Raw genomic sequence first — 17,506 nt, 5'->3', positions numbered from 1 at the left:
AAGAGAGTTATGGGCTGGTAAGACGGAGAATGATGAGGTTAAAACCACTTACCAGTATGTTATGGATTTGCAAGAAAAGTTGGAGGATACGTGTAAGATAGCTCAGCAACAGTTAGCAAAAAGTAGTGCTAGATACAAGAAGTATTACAATAGGAAGGCTAGAGATAGGAGGTTTAAGGCAGGTAGTAAGGTACTTGTATTGTTACCTACGAAACATAATAAGTTGTTGTTACATTGGAAGGGTCCTTACGTAGTAGTAGAGGTAGTAAATAGACTAGATTACAGGATAGATGTAGACGGAAAGTTGAAAACGTTTCATGCAAACATGCTGAAACAGTACTGTGAAAGGAAGGATGATAGTAAGTCTATACCAGATAAGGGTATTTTAAGTAAGGTTGGAGCAGCTATTGTAGAGGAGGATCAGAGAGATTATGACAGATTAGATCCGAATGAAAGTAGTGATGAGTTTTCAAGTAGAGTAGAAAAGGATATAGTTTTGTGTCCTATAAAGCAGGGTACAGAAACGTACAAAGATGTAGAGATAAATCCAGAGTTACCAGTAGAATGTAAACAGGAAGTAGTAGATTTGTTAGACAATTTCTCAAATGTATTGACAGATATTTATTTTGTATGTGTATTTTTATTGATATTTTTTAAGTTTATCTCAAATTTCGGCGCCATTGCAGTTCCACTCACAGATTTGACGAAAAAGGGTCAGCCAAATCTTGTAGAGTGGGGTGAAAGTCAAGAAAAGGCTTTCCAGACTTTGAAGGCTAGCTTAATGGGTCCGCCTATTTTGAAGTTGCCAGATTTAGATCAGACTTTTATATTGAGAGTAGATGCTTCAGATGTAGGTTTAGGCTCAGTATTGCTTCAGGAAAGTGATGGAGAGAAATTACCTGTAGCGTATGCTAGTAGAAAATTGCTACCTAGGGAGCAAAAGTACTCAGTGATAGAGAAGGAGTGTTTAGCGATAGTATGGGCAGTAGCTAAGTTTCACCGGTATTTGTTCGGTAAAGACTTTGTATTAGAGACAGATCATCAGCCGCTCACTTATTTGAATAAAGCGAAACTTAGCAATTCCAGGCTGATGAGATGGGCATTGGCATTGCAGCCATATAGGATCAGTATCAGAGCAATTCCTGGTAGAGAAAATGTAGGCGCAGATTATTTGAGTAGAGTGTAGGCAGGTGGCTATATTATATGATGTACAGATAGTGACAGTGTGCGTTTTCTTTTGTGTTTGCTATTTTCAGTATGTCATTTTGTTTTCATTTAAGAAAATTATAAATTTTCTTTTTAAGGGGGGACGTGTGTCACAAATTGACATACGGGCCTTATTTTATCTGTAGTGTAAATGCAGGTATTGCATCATCTTTTTGTAAATTTTTGAGTTATTGAGGTAAATGTCAGATTTCACGCATGAAATACCTCTAATGTTTTTCTGTATTTCATAACTTAAATTTCCATGTAAATTTCATTAAATTCTGTTCAGTAATAAGAAAGTTGATATTTTATAAACTTCAGTAATTTATGTTTTTATCCCCAAAACCACTATAATGGGCCTCAAATTGTCAATTTAAATTCGCGCCAAAGTAGTTAGATTCCCCGGCTATATCGTGAATCCCGTGAAAATGACAATAGTCATAGCTCACGGCTTACCCGTGAATCCCATGAAATTTAGTATTTGGCGAGACATTATCCTTTAAATAGACTGGACTAGATATGCCTTGCGCACACCACCTTACGACTTTATAGACGAATCTATGTCTGATTAAATTTTCTTGCTAGAAATTTATGCTCGATCGAGGTAAGAAATTTATTTGTTAGATTTTTGTATGATTTTTGCATTACGATTTTTATTTGGTAAATTTTTGTTCATTCTACAGAATTCTGTAACATTTACTTTTCGGCATGTGATTTTAGCTAGTTTCGGTATGTCAGGATAATTTATTAAATTTTTCAGACTTTTGTAAATTATTTAGAAAGAGGAATCTAAAATGTTTCATTTATATAAGATGTAAAATTTGTACTGAAATTTGTAACATGATATTTATAAAGTACTTTGTTTCAAAAACTTATGTCAAACATTTCGTTATTATGGAACGCCATTACTGCATTGTATTGTTATGTATAAAATCTATATGGCAAGTCTAGTACCATGTATATATTATTGTAATATGAAATTGTGTGACAGTCTATTGCATACACATACAATGTCCGTTTTGTTGTATGGCATTAGATTATTATATGGATGCCAACTATCATATAACGTTTGATTTACATTGAATTTTGTTAATTTGTAGTTGTAAATAATGGCTACAGTTTATCATTTCCATTACTATAATGTTTCATCATATACTTTTCATATCTTTTTCATACTTTAACTTTAGTCTTTTAAGTAAGTAATCTTTGTAATAATGGAAGTAATTAGTGACGTATTTTAATCATGTGACGTATGAACTTAGTAGCACATACGTTTTGTATAAGTAGCACGTATTATTTATGGGAGCCTACGGAGGTATGGTGTACCCAAAGGAGCAGTTTTATGCCCTGACTTATTTGTTTTGCTATGGTGCTTACCATATGTTATATATTTTAGCTTCTTCCGCCAGACGATTTTCCTGGTGATGTCATAACCCGGAAGTACAATGCCCGAGGTTCACTTGTCTTCACTCGCCTGGATGTGATATTCCCAGCGCAGAGCTTTCGTCCCATGGTTGTGCCGTAAACCGCAAAGACGATGATTTTTGTTATCCTCTGAAGTCAGCTCAGGGATGCAATCACCTACCACCATAGGGAGCCAATACGGAATCAACGTATTCACGGTTTAAAGGGACTGGACTAGAAGATATGTTGTCATATATTGTTTGTGCTACTTAAAGTTCACAATTACATTAAAGACCTGTGTCACGTCCGATTAGAATGGACTATAAGAACTTTTGTATCTAGAGATACTGAACTTTCTTTTTTTTTCTTTCTTATAATCAGTTTTTTTTTTTCTTTTCATATCATCTATTCATTGTAAAAATTCATCTTATGTAAATAAATTTGTAAATATTGTAAAGGGTGTTGATTTGTTCTGATGGTTACTGTCGCCGGTACGGCCTTTCCTGTCACACAAACCCTGAAAAAATGAATAATTATTTATTGAAATTTTAGCATTATTACTACCCTGGATTGATAACTTTATAGAAGCAAAACCTGAATTATATCCAGCTCGGTCATCCCTACTTTCAGCAACAGCAGTAGTATCTAAATAAATAAATTCGTTTGTTCCAGTTGATTCTGCATAATCCTTAGATAGTTCAACTAAATTTTTTACATTTATTACCTTATATAAATTATTACAATCATAGACAATTTTTCCATTTTGTTTAATTATTAGCTGATCAATTATTGAAGCTGCATTATTAATTAAAGCCATTTGATCATCACCACCATAATTATTACCATTAGCAAGTTTATTAACTTTAAAACTTACTTCAAATAGCCATTAAACCAATCAAAATATGAACTTCTATCATTAATTGTAAAATGATATCCACGTTTTTGTTGTTTAACATTATTTCCCAGGACGGATATTAAAGCTGTATCTAATTGAATAAGAGTTAGTTCGTATCTTTCACAATACTGTTTTGTTCTAAACATGTATATTATATATTATTTTATTTTTTATAAATTAATCTGTTAATACGTTTACGCGTTCCAGAACCTGACAATATTTTATTTATTCTTATATTAATATCCTCTCCTCATTATTAGAATTTGTTTTTTGTAATTCCTTAGCAATTAAATTACCAACAGCAGCGGAGCTCGCCGGAGGCTTGACCGGATGAGCAGGTGTTGCAGGTTTTTAAAAATTTTAATTTTTTCTGTAATTTTATTAGCAGCTAAATTCCCGACATCTGTTCCATTTTTCTTTTTTTTGTTCCACAGTTTTTCCTGCAGTTTCCAGAGCTTTTTTTCAGCACTACCAATTGAAGATGCAACAGAAGATGAAAACAATTTTGTTAAAGTGTCAAAAATACCTGTACCAGAGATGGAATCTCCGGAAGCCAATGGCTTACAATATATAATTTCTGCTCCAGTTTGAGCATTAACATAAATAAATATTCCTTTATTTTTATCATAAACTTTTTTGTACAATGTTATATATTTATATTTCTTTTAAAATTAATGTAAAACTTGTTTCAATCCCATTAAAATTAATTATTCTACCAAATACATCTGTAATATATATTCTAATTGAATTTATAACATTCGTATTAATTTCAGAATATCCGACTCTGTTTGGCTCTTTTGCAAATGGATAAGCTCTTGTTAAATCTGCAGTACTTAAAGCATAGATAATATCACTAAAATTATCCACAGAGCTAGTTATATTTGGTGTTGTAGTTCCCCATTCAGTATTTCTCAAAGCTATTTTCTCAAATCCAAGCAATGTATGAAAATTTGACATTCTTAAATCCAATATAAAATTATCATGAATTGAAATTAATATCTTCAAACTGCTTAAATCAAATTCCAAACTTATTGGAGCAATATCTGACTTATCAAATTCAAAATCACCATTGCGTATTAGTGTTTCCCTAATATAATTATTAATGTCCGTATAACTGTAAGAACCATTTGTAAATATAATATTTTTCCATTCTTTACCATTATTATAACGAATTCTTTTATTGTCATATTCATCACTAATATTATGCCAAGAGTAAGTCATAGTGTTAAAATTATCCAAACCAACAACATAAGTTTTATTTTTATCTAAAATTAAAGAACGACAGAGTCTAACTGTAAAATCGCTTGAAGTGTATTTATTATCGTTTTTAACAGCTTCAGAACTGTTTTTGTTCCATTTATATATAATTTAAAGTTAAATTCAATTTTGTTAAGTATTTCTTCTTTTTTTGTTCTTTTAATTTTTTAAGTTCATATTCAGGAACCCGTTGAATAGGTTTATCTCCTCGATCTATTGGTATAGGGAGCCGGTTTTAAAGCTTGTTCTTCTTTTATTTTATTTTCATAATCTTTCAATATCTTTCACTATTTTTCGCACGTTCAGAGGAGTCTGATAATGATGGTAGCGGTTCTTGGAATAGCTGTGGTAAACCTTGATATGTTTGTATATCTTTTATTTCATCACCTAGTGACTCTAATTGTTGTTTTATTCCAGGTAATGCTTTTAATTGACTTGATAATTGTTCTTTTTGACTTCCTATTCCTTCCGTAACTGGTTTTAAAATTTCACTATACATTTCGCGACTAGTAGCTTTTCTGATTTCTCTCTCTCATTATTTCATCTCTAAGAGCTCTTACCTTTTGCCCGACTAAGTTTTTTCTTATTCTTATTTCATTAAGTTTTGATTGCATTTATATAATTATGTAAGATAATGTTATATTATATATAATGGAAATTCCAAATTATGATACAAAAAGTGATAAATCTAATAACTTTAAGCAATTTTATCCTTTTATGCCAGATTCATATTTTAGAATGTTAACATGTGGATCTTCCGGATCAGGAAAAAATACACTAATGCATATGCTACGAAGACTTCTTATATATTATGATAAATTATATCTAGAACAATCTAAATATCAGGATTTTATTAACTTTTTTTTAAATACAACTACAAAAAGAATTAAAGTAGATCCAAATGAAATACTTAAATATTCTAATAATGAAATATTTGATGTTAATGACCTTGAATCAGATAAACAAAAAGTAGTAATATTTGATTATTTTATATGTGAAGAAAAAAAGTTCATAATGAAATAACAAAATACTTTATTCAAGGACGTCACAAAAACTGATCTGTTATTTATTTAAGTCAGTCTTATTATAAAACATCAAAAGATATTCGAATTAACTGTTCACATTATATTTTGTTTTAAAGTCCAGGTAAAAGAGAAAATGATATGATTTGTAATGAAATAAAATATAGATTACAACTCTTTCGCTAATGCAACAAAACAAAAATATGATTTCTTATATGTTAACAAACCAAGGAAGTTTTTAAGAATAAACTTTACCGGTATAATATAATGGGAATTATTAATAATATAGAACAAATAAGTGAACCTGAAAGTATAAATAAAGTCAAATTTGATATTGATTTAAGTGATTATGTAAATAAAAACAATTCAAAAAGCTTAAAAAGGACATGGAATCGTATCGTCATCAAGATAAGGAACTTGATAACACAATGAACAGAGCATTAGATATGGGAGGTAATGAAATAATCAACCTAGAAAATCCAGATAAACCCGGTGATGCATTTTCAAAACGGTTTGTGTTTAAAAAAATCAAAGTTAGTAGAAGACTATAATCTTGAAGATAATTAAAGTATTCAAAAGATACTAGGAGCAGAAGTAAAAAATATTGAAGAAAAGAAGAAGAAGTAAAGATTCTAAAAACAATTCATTATTAACAGTTGAACTACAAGGTAAACTTGAAAAAGAAATGAAAGCTATAGTTCATTCTATTAAAGAACTTGAAGAGAAATCTGATTTGACAGATAGTCAGTTGAAAGAAGTATTTCGGGTTAATATAGAAATTTTACACAAGCAACATATGGAATTAAAAGATAGTATGATTAAACGACAAGATTATTGAAGCCGAGAAAAAGTTACAAATTATGTATCAGTTAGAAATCAGAACAGAAATAAATAAACTAAATACTGACTTTTCAAATAAGTTTGCAGAATATAAATCTGAATTGGAAAAGGCAGCTTCACAAAGAGGTGATGATCATGACACAGCATTAGACAACCTTGAAAAAGAGTTTGATTCTAAAATAGAAAATTTGAAGAAACAATTTCGAGGCTGGATAAGTACTATAGATGTACATCACAATTTACAGTACGCAGACTTAAGAAAACTTACAGGTCTGTTGCAAAAAGATATTAACGGATTTAATGATAAAATTGAAGAAAATAAAACTGAACTGGACCCAAGCAATTTCCACTAATGCAGAAGAAATTACAAAAGTAAAAATGTTATTTATAAAACAAAAAAAAACACAATTAGCTAGAACAAAGAGTGTTGTTGACAATTTATCTTCTTCTGAAGTTGCTACAACAAAACGACTTGAAGATTTGGCTGAAGTAATTCTTGAACTTAATGAAAATTATCAGGCAATAAATGAATATATAGAAAGTAAAAAATAAATAAATAGTAAGACGTGAAGTGTTTTTTTTAAATACTACAATAGCAGACAACTACATGTAAGTGATTATTCTAGAAGAAACTTTGATACTGAAGATAAACAGTTACAACAATAGGTATTTGATACCGCAGATTTTTTTTGCATTATTTGGAATACGTGTTAATAAGATTACAGATTATAACAGTTTTATTAAAACAAATGTATTTAAAAAAAAAGAAATTGCATTTCAAGTTCAACAAGATGGGGATTACATAATTGAAATAAATATTATTACTGATTACTCTGATCACACTGATCGCTATGGTTACTTTGATTTATCTCGTGAAGTTCGTTTTATTTTTGAATGGCGGGATGATCACACGAGCGGATATGAGCATATATCAAGTAAGGTTAAAAACTCAACAATGGTTTTTAAGAAAAAAATTGAAATTAATTTTAAAAAAGGAGCGGCGTTTTTATTTTCATTCAGATTTTAAAATTGATAGATTAACTATAGAACCAGAAATTATGTCAGATTCTATCTAGTTAATTAAAACTTTAATTAATTACTGTGTTTTTATATAATGGGAATATTCAATAAAATAAGTTAAAAAGTAAGTAAAATAGAAAGATGGACGTCAGTCCCTGAGAGCTGGAAGCTCACACAAATAAGAAGAAAACCTCCATTGTTTTTAACATCTGCAACAGAAGATACCCATAGTGGATTATTTCAATAGAAAGTTGTAAATGCTAGTCTTGGTTTAGTTCAAAATGGTAATAATGTAACAATTAAACAAAATTGCATTTTGATTATTCTTATAGATGCAATTAAATCAGATAAACGAGAAGGGAGTATCCAATTAAACAAGAGGGCCAAGTGGCCCTGGGTCGCTCACCTGACAAGTCAATGAGGCACTATGGTTGTAGGAGAACAAGTTAATGACTGAAAATGTTATTTGAACAATTTTGGTAGAGGACCACCCAAGGATCATTCCTGTAAAGTTTCCTTAAATTTGGCTCAACAGTTTCACAGGAGATAATGGTGCAATATAGGCTCGGCCAACCCGGTTGGGCCCACACCCTCAACATCTCGACCAAAGCAATCCTTGATGAAAATCATAATACGTATTTTTTTTTCTCCAGGTTCAAATATCATGTCTTCTATTTTTTATGATTTTTTTTAAATCAAGAGTTTTTTCTATATAAGTCTGTGTAAAAACAAGTATCCCCTGGGTCGGGGACAATCTTGACCCCAGGGCCATGATTTGAACAATCTTGGTAGAGGTCAACTAGATAATGATATACACCATATATCTAAACTCTAGCCATTGTAGTTTCAGACAAAATGATTTTTCAAGATTTCCCTCTATAATTCTATGTAAAATAAGTAGCCCCTGGGGCGGGGCCAATTATGACTCCAGGACCATGATTTGAATAATCTTTGTAGAGGTCCACTAGACAATGCTACATACCAAATATCTAAGCTCTAGATATTGTGGTTTCAGACAAAACGATTTTTAAAGATTTTCCTATATAAGTCTATGTAAAAACAAGTAGTCCCCAGGGTGGGGCCAATTTTGACTGCAGGGCCACGATTTGTATATTCTTGGTAGAGGTCCACTAGACAATACTACACGCCAAATATCTAAACTCTAGCCAATGTAGTTTCAGACAAAAAGATTTTTTAAAGATTTTCCTATACAAGTCTATGTAAAAAACAGGTAATCCCTGGGGCAGGGCCAATTTTGACCCTTGGGCCATAATTTGAACAAATTTTCTAAAAATTCGGTGAGGTGAGTTAAACAAGTTTGGTGAACATGCAAAAATAAATAAAAGCGCTATCGTGAACACAAGGCTAAAATCTGCAATTTTCGCCATTTCAGGGGGCATAACTCCAAGAACCATCTTGCAATATGGCTGGTTTTCGAAAGGAACCGAGATCTAATAGAGATACAAGTTATGTGCAAGGTTGGTTCAAATCAAATAAGAAATGAAAGCGCTATCATAAACACAAGCTCAGTTGTGCAGATTTTAGCCATTTCATGGGGCATAACTCCAAGACCCATCGTGCAATATGTCTGGTTTTCGAAAGGAACCGAGATCTGATAGAGATACAAGTTTGGTTCAAATCAAATAAGAAATGAAAGCGCTATCGTGAACACAAGTTCAATTGTGGACGGACGGACGACGGACAAAAGACCATACTAAAAGTCAGGTGAGCTAAAAATAAAGAAAATAAAATTCTTCAAAGTTACAATGCAAAATATAACTGAAAAATGAATCTATTTCTATTAATTATGCTAATGAATTTAAAATGAATGATGTAATTTATATTAATTCTTTAAACGTTATGAATATTCAATTAACAATTTATGATTCTGTGTAACCGTAAGCTAATGTATCAATACCATTATCAAGAATATATATTTTATCATCATAACATGATAAAGACGTTTTATTTATCAGAACGAATATCTTTAAAGGAATGGTTGCTTTGAGTTAATTTAGATAAGGTATCTTTGTAATTTTTATGAACTACTGTTTTCTTTACAACATGTTTTTAATTTCTTTACATTTTTTAATGTTAACTTCATTTTGTAATAAATATGAATACATTTTACTTCTTATTCCGACAAATTCAACGATGGGAATGCCGGCAGCTTCATCTTTGAATTTTCCAATTACTTTTTTGCTGTAATCAAAATAAAACTCTGATTTTGGGTTGTAATCACTATTATCAAATAAATCTTTGTCCTTATAAAAACCCTTATATGCATCTTTAGTTTTTATTTCATAACATAATGAATCAGTGTCAGTAAATAAAAGCTTTGCTGAGCTCCCATAATTTTCCTTAATGTAATTATAATGAAAATCATACATTAAATATTTTGATAAATCTAAAATACATATTCCAACATAACAAGGTCTGTTTAATAACAAACTTTCTTTTATTCTATGAATAGCAAACAAATTCTTATTAAACATTGTTGAACTAACAAATGAAGGTTTTGCTATATATTTTAATAAAATATTTTTATCATGTGTTAATTTAATATTAAACCTCTTGCGTAAATTCTCCATCGTTTAACCGAAAACCAAGTTTTTCATGAGTTTAAAAAAGTCTTTTTCAAATGAATATTTTGCTTTAGATCTTTTTTGAGTATTAAAATCAATATACATTTTTAACCAAGGAGTTGAATTAAAAGTTGATATTCTGTGTATTTTTGTTACTTTTTATCCTATTTGTGCATATAGATCAAGATTTTTATAATGAACTACATAATTTTGTTTTTTCATTAAAGTTGGAACTAATGTTTTTACATTACTCTTTCCTATTTCAAATTTTGTTTTAATACTTTTACTATAATTTGAAAGCCATTGATCTGGTATTTTAATTTTTTCAGGAGCTAAAGGGTAATCATTGCGAAGATCATGTAATTCTTTTGGATATTCAAGATCACATTCAATTATAAAGTTAGTTTTACCTTTTTTCAATTCAGGTGTTGAATTGTTTTTCGGATATAAATTTAAAATTTCAGAGGGCAAAGGTCGGCACATGGCCCAACCATAAAGGTTATTGGAGTCGAGGTACATAATGTATTTAGATTTAAATTTTAGATCATAATCTTTCATATATTTATTGTTTGCTTTAATATATCTGTTTGAAATATAACTTATTCCTCCTCTTAGTCCCTTTTCAATAAAAAGATACATATCAATATCAGTTATTAAATCCAGACTTATTCCAGTCATTTTTAACATTGCATCCCAAGCTAACCGAGGACTACTAAAATAATGACAAGGGTCAAGTTTATAATATTCCAAAGATAGTTTTCTAAAATTTTCGAATGTATCAGCTAAAAGTAAGACGTCAGTTTTTAAATATAGATCATGATATTCTCCCATTGTTTTAATTTTAAATTTATTCCAAACATTTTTATCATGTCCATATTCTCCATCACTAATTTCAGTTTCATTTGAAATTGAATAAAACTCTTTTTAGGAGGTAATTTTGTTTCTTCGAATTTTTCAAATGAATCCATGTTATCATATGGATAAATACCTTTTTTTTAATAAATAAACGTTATCACTATCAAATTCTTGAGATGTGTACTTAAATTCTGGAATATTTTTTACTATGTTATCCAATGATTGAGACATAAATTGAAAACTATCTATAAAAATCAAATCACTTACCATAAATGTCATATATCTTTCCATATTGTTAGGAATTACATTAATTTCTTTTTTAAATTTTCCTATTTGTTGCATAATCAAATGACCATCATAACCTATTAAATTATGAAAAATAACTAGAATTTTATGTGTCTGTTTAAAATTAATATTACATTCTGAATGAGCACTTCCCCTAATTTTTCCTGTTATATGACAGTGATCTCGGACCTTTGGTCCTTTCGGAAAACTTTGTTTCTCATCTCCTACTCTAGTTTCATTTTCCTTATATTCTTTTTCACAGATATGACAAGATTTCTGCTTTTTAAATCAATTTCATCTTTTTTAGACATTCTTAATTCTTTGTTAAAATGTTCTTTAAATATTTCCTTACAATATCCCTCTTCCTCGAGCATTTTTTCAATAAACTTATAAACTGCATTAGGGCCTCTGTAAACTTGTGTTGGTTTAATATATTTATCGTCATAACAACAAACAACTTTATAACCGTAACCACAATCTATATGTTTTTGATATGGCTAAATAAATGAAGATTCAGGTGATGGTAAAGCAGTTGATATTTTTTCAGTTATTAATTCTAAATCAGCATAAATTACAAAAGGAACTGCTAAACGTTTATGATATTTTTAAAAATAAATCTTACTTCCCTCTTTTGGCATATTTACAGCTTGAAGGCCATTAACAGCTAAACAATTTGGTATATGTTCATTTAATATTATTTCTTGTGAAAAATGTTGTAAACATGATTTGCAAAAATGTTTTTATGCTGATCTTTGGTTTTGTTAAACATTAATCTATTAAAGTCTTTAATCCAAACATAATGTGTTATATCGTTATTATTAATTAGCAACATGTCACAGTGTTCTTCATATTGATATTTTGATATGTACAATGGATAAATATTATTATGTGAACTTCCAGTTCCCAGGGACTCACGTCCATCTTCATAACCAAATATTTTAAATGAAATATCATTTTGAGCTTCCATTTTAGGTATTTGATTTATTGTAACAGGAAATTTTATTCCTTTATAATTAAGTTTTTCTTTATGTTTTTTTTTTGTAATTTGAAACTCTTTCAGAATATTTTGTTACAGGAAATTTGTAAGCTAAATGAACCATCTAAAACATTCATTATCATTATTCTTTATATTTATTAATCCTTTCATTGAATTATTTTGTAATGGTTCTGGTAATTTTAAATAACTAGAAGCAGCTAATGGATTATATTTATATCTATTTATATAATGGGCATCAACTGACTCTATTCTCCAGCCACTTCCTTCTGAAATCCAATTACCAATTCTATTTATTATTTCATCTAAAGCTTGGTGTAAAGTGTTTTCTATTTCGTTTGTGTTAATAATTTCTAAAGCCTTTGATTAAAAATAAGTTGATTTATATATTGTATCAGTTTTATCCATTTTCGCAAAAGTTATATTTAAAACAACATTTTTTTTTATACCTTTTAAAGTTTTAAGTTCAGATACTAGAATACTAAATGAGTCGTCTATATTTAAATATAATTGATTTTTCGGATCTTCTCTATATGAAATTTTAATTTCAAATTTCTTATAATATTGCTTTGTAGATTTCTCAATTTCTCTAACAGCCAACTATATATTATATTTAGAAAAATATTCGTTAAGCAAAAAAATAAAAACAACAGAAAATTAATATGAAATAAAATATTTAAATTTATATATGTTTCCATTAGTTTTTGTTATTCCACTTTTTACACTGTTTTTCCCTTCGCAGCACATTTTTATTAACCAAGAATTAATATCAAGGTCTTTAAATGCTGCGTTAGTGCTTCTATAGATTCTTTTCTGTATTAGTATCACAATCGGTTGCAATAACTTTTTTAGGATTGTTTCGGTGATTATTTGGTTTAGGACAATCACATAATCTTACATTATTTTCGTCTTCAGGTAATAAACAACCACACTCCCATTCAAATAAATCTATATTACTTCTAAGGAGGTAAGGATCTATAACATTTTGTAATTTATCAATCACATGTCTTTTATATACATCGCTAACTATTTGATCAAGTTTTGATATGAATTTCTTTTTTCATTCATTATTTCTCCTAAAGTGCTAGATAATTTTGGCATTATCATTCTATCTACCTTTCTATTTACGATGTATATAATATACTTATAGAACAAAATCTTTAAAAGACACACGTAAAAATAAATTCAGCAATCTAAATTTAATACAATTCTTCTTCTATTTTATTTCTATATTCGTTAATTTTAAATTCCTTCATATACATTTCAAGAGGCCTTGAATAGTTTTTTCTTTCCAATTCACTAAATGGTAGCAAGCTATTAAATTTTATATTATCACCTTTTCATTTTACTAAAGCTTGTTTTTTCTTGTAGTCTCGCCTAATAACTTTTTCTATTCTAAAAACCTCTTGTTTAGTAGGTAAAAGTTCTTTCTCATAAAATGAACCTTGAATCATTTCATCATTTAAATCTTTAATAGTGTATGTTCTGGGATTTGTATTATTAATTCCAAAAATTATAAATATCTCCTCTGTCCAGTTTGGTGTATATCCTTTTTCAAAATGTCGTTTAAGTTTGCTTAAGCGAACTCGATCACCAATTTTAAATTTTGGTTTATTCTTTGTTATCTTTAAATTACCATATAAATTAAAGTAAACAATACCTATATTTAATATTTTACTGGCTTCAGTCGGTGTCATTTTTATACTAGAATGTTTTTTTTGTTATATTTGTCAAATATATCCTGTAACTTATCTAAATAAGTGTAAGTATTATTTGCTGTAAAATATTTCCACATTATTCTTTTTAAACTTCTATTAAATCTTTCGATTACTACAGCTTTTCCTTCATTAAATGTATGATACATGTTAATCTTATTTTATTTTTATTCAAAGATGATTCAAACATTTTATTATAAAATTCTTTTCCTTAATCTACCCATAAATTTGTAGGTGTTCTACCTTTTGGTCGAGCATGAAGAGGAGCTAAAGCTCCAAAAATTATTTTTTCAAATGCTTCAGTAATAGATTCTCCAGTTTTACTCTAATAAAATAACTCACGTATATTTGCTAAACACATCAATAACGGTTAACAAGTACTTGACTCCTTTACTATATTTTGAAAAAGCTTGCATATCAACTAAATCAGCAGATCAAGTATCATCAATGTCACGGACAATCACTCTTCGTTTCGTAAATTTCCGTTTAATTGGTATATGTAATTCTTCTGCTAATTCATCACTCCATGTTATTTCGGGGGTCTTTTTGAGTGAGTTTGTATTTACCCCCTTTTCAGTTTTTTGACTTTTGTTTTTGTCCAATACATTTATATTTCATATTAATTGCTGGTTTTACAACTAAATGTTTTGCAATCTTTTCTCCAAATGTTTTTGATTTAGTGTTATTTAAGTTGGAAAGCATTTGCTCGTCACATATACCCTTTTCTACCCCGCTGTCGTAGCGAAAATCATAGTCCATACATACAGCATCTAGTTCATTAACAGGAGGTCCATTATCTAAAGAATTTCCTGGCCCATAATACCTGTAGCCTTTGTTACAAAGAGCCAAGTGTTAAAACTTTCTTAGGTAATAAAGGTAACATTGCTTTATGAATATCAAACGCTCCTCCGACGAGTGAATCTAGATCTCCGATAGTTTGCCGCCGCTTCGCTGCTCCTCCGGCGAGCTTTGCTGCTCCTCCCGCGGGCTTTGCTGCTCCAGAACGTTTCACAACCTGTGTTTTTATATTACCACATGATGCACACTGAGCTCTTAACATAAGTCTACCATTTTTTGTTTTGAGGATTTATACTATCAGTAAATGTTCTTTTCTTTTACACAATATATTTGTTTCTGATTCATCATTTTTAGTTTATGTATTTAAAATTATTAAAAAAATAAAACACTTTTACCAAAAAAAAAAAAAAAAAAAAAAAATAACCCTATGTCTAAATATCGATATTTATAATTAAACGGTTTACCTCTAGCGAAGCGTTTCAAGCGTTTCTTTGATTCTGATGTATTTACATTTTTTTATGTTGACAGTGTTTTTTTTTTTTTATTTCATAATACATTTTCAGTGCTTTTAATTAATCTATCAAATAGTTTCAAAGGTTAATCATTTAAAAATAACATATAATTAATTGAATACTTGGAATATTAAAGATAAATAAATCTAATGGAGTTATGAAAGTTGTCCGACTGAAGTACGGATCTGTGTGACTGGTAACCTTGATCACGTTATTAATCATACATTTCACTACTTCAGGTGAACCTTCCGTGCATTTCGAGACTGTAGAAGGTCCGCCAAATGGGGTAGCTGAAATGTGTCCAAGTTGAACCAGTATCAGGCACTTGAATAAGTGTGCCAGTTTCCAAAGAGAAAAAAAAAGAATAAGTATGCCAGCTGGTTAGAAGAGCCGCCGGGAATAAGTGAGAGAGGTGAAAGGTTAAGTTTGCCCGACCCGGTGGCTCGCAGTCACAAAGCGGGCATTTTGCCATTTTTCTTTCTTTCAATATATTTTTTTAACTCGTTTGATTGTTAATCGTTTAATATTGATCAGTTTAGTTGTGGTTTGACAGTTAGTATATGAATGAAGAATGCGGAAGTAATATAATAAGTAGTACATTTATATATATTAATTCTTAATATTCGTTTTCTACGGTATAAAAGTCATGGTTTTTTAATTGTGTGAGTAGACCTTGGTCCCCTGACGCGGCGTTTTAACTCCGGGGACTCACGTCAACCTGTGGCAGCTTCCAGCTCCCAGGGACGCTTCAGTCCACTAACATTAAACAAAAAAAAGTTTTTACAGTAGTGGTTTTTAAATTGGTCGGTTTGGACCGAGGGTGAGAGGTCAAATGAGGTCAGATTGGTTTGGGTGCGGTAATCACCTAACTACTAGCCACTCATTTGACTAGATGGTTAATACAGAATTGACTGTATGATTGAATCCTATAGCCTACTTTCAAATGATCTTCTAATAGTTTTGATGAACAGCAACCGGATATGCGATGTGTTACCACGAACATGACATGATAACATATTAACGGGCTTTTTACATCAATTCCATTCAAAAATGAGATTTTATTGAGCATAGTATACATAAATACTTAATGACGTCATTGTATTACATACAACATGTCATCACAATGTTTATATTGATCGATTATTTAACAGTCTAATACACTTAAAACATTATACTTATTTTGCATTCTTGATTTACGCTTAAGTTCGACACACTTTATTCTTCCAGACCATATAGCCATGCCTGATAAGATTTATGTCAAAAGACAGTACCTATTATGTTATTCTCTCCTGTTTTATTAAAACGTTCATAAGACAGACACTAACTATGATTCAAAACCAACTTTAGAGAGCAATGCAATTATACTCACTCTGCAACACTGTCTGATTCAGGCCACATGTTATGAAAAACGTCCGGAGCTACGTCTTTAGAATTATCTACAAAATTGTAGCATAATTCTTCGTTCTGAATAGAAAGTAACACAAATGTATCTTTTAACATTTGTCATATCTTAACTAGTCTGTTTTTACTTTATTGATAGTTATTGAAATTATCAAAACTTATATGAATTACAAACTGAAAATGCGCCTAATGCATTATATTCTGGACAGAAATAATATCTGCCAAGTGCATTCAAGGCAGATTTAACTTTTTAATTATGTAGGAGAATGGTTTCAACAGACAGCGGGACAATTGACAATTTATAACTCGTAGTTATCGGCGCATAAAGAATTACAATCTAAGTATGTAAGTCAAGTCTACAAAAGCAAGAGAAATGTGTCGAAACTAAAGACGGCATTAGTCTTATTATTTTATGAATATATATGACTCGTCAAATTCTTCATACTGTGTTTTGTTTCAAGTCTAACAGATCCGTGTTGATGCCGACATCAGTTATTCCAAATATAACTCCTTTGCCAGTATAACCACTTGATCAGGCTTTAGGTATACCCATCCCATAATAGTGACTGCAAACAAGGTTGGTCTGAAATATTTAGCTGAAATGTAATCTTTCATTAAAGAAAGATAATTTACTTAATTTTGTCAATTCTTTTAGAAGTGCGTATTACATAAAAACCTGTCAAAAATGTTAAGGTAGTCCTGCACGTGTAATAGATC

General features: G+C 29.9%; 1 protein-coding gene across 1 annotated transcript in view; it reads right to left on the bottom strand.

Annotated features, from left to right (window-relative positions):
• The window catches only part of LOC128554175 (proprotein convertase subtilisin/kexin type 6-like), a 56,327-nt gene extending 38,954 nt beyond the window's left edge, over positions 1 to 17,373 (bottom strand). Inside the window, exons 1-2 of the mRNA XM_053535424.1 lie at positions 17,235 to 17,373; positions 16,758 to 16,852 (exon numbers count right to left, since the gene is read on the bottom strand). Of these exons, the coding sequence (XP_053391399.1) occupies positions 16,758 to 16,786 (29 nt within the window). The 5' untranslated portion in view covers positions 16,787 to 16,852; positions 17,235 to 17,373. The remainder of the gene's footprint in view (positions 1 to 16,757; positions 16,853 to 17,234) is intronic.
• Between the last annotated feature and the right edge of the window lie 133 nt (positions 17,374 to 17,506).

The sequence above is a fragment of the Mercenaria mercenaria genome, unplaced genomic scaffold, assembly GCF_021730395.1.
Source record: "Mercenaria mercenaria strain notata unplaced genomic scaffold, MADL_Memer_1 contig_4797, whole genome shotgun sequence".
Classification (NCBI taxonomy): domain Eukaryota; kingdom Metazoa; phylum Mollusca; class Bivalvia; order Venerida; family Veneridae; genus Mercenaria; species Mercenaria mercenaria.
Note: the sequence above shows the minus strand (reverse complement) of the source record. Positions and strands in the feature narration are given on the sequence as shown.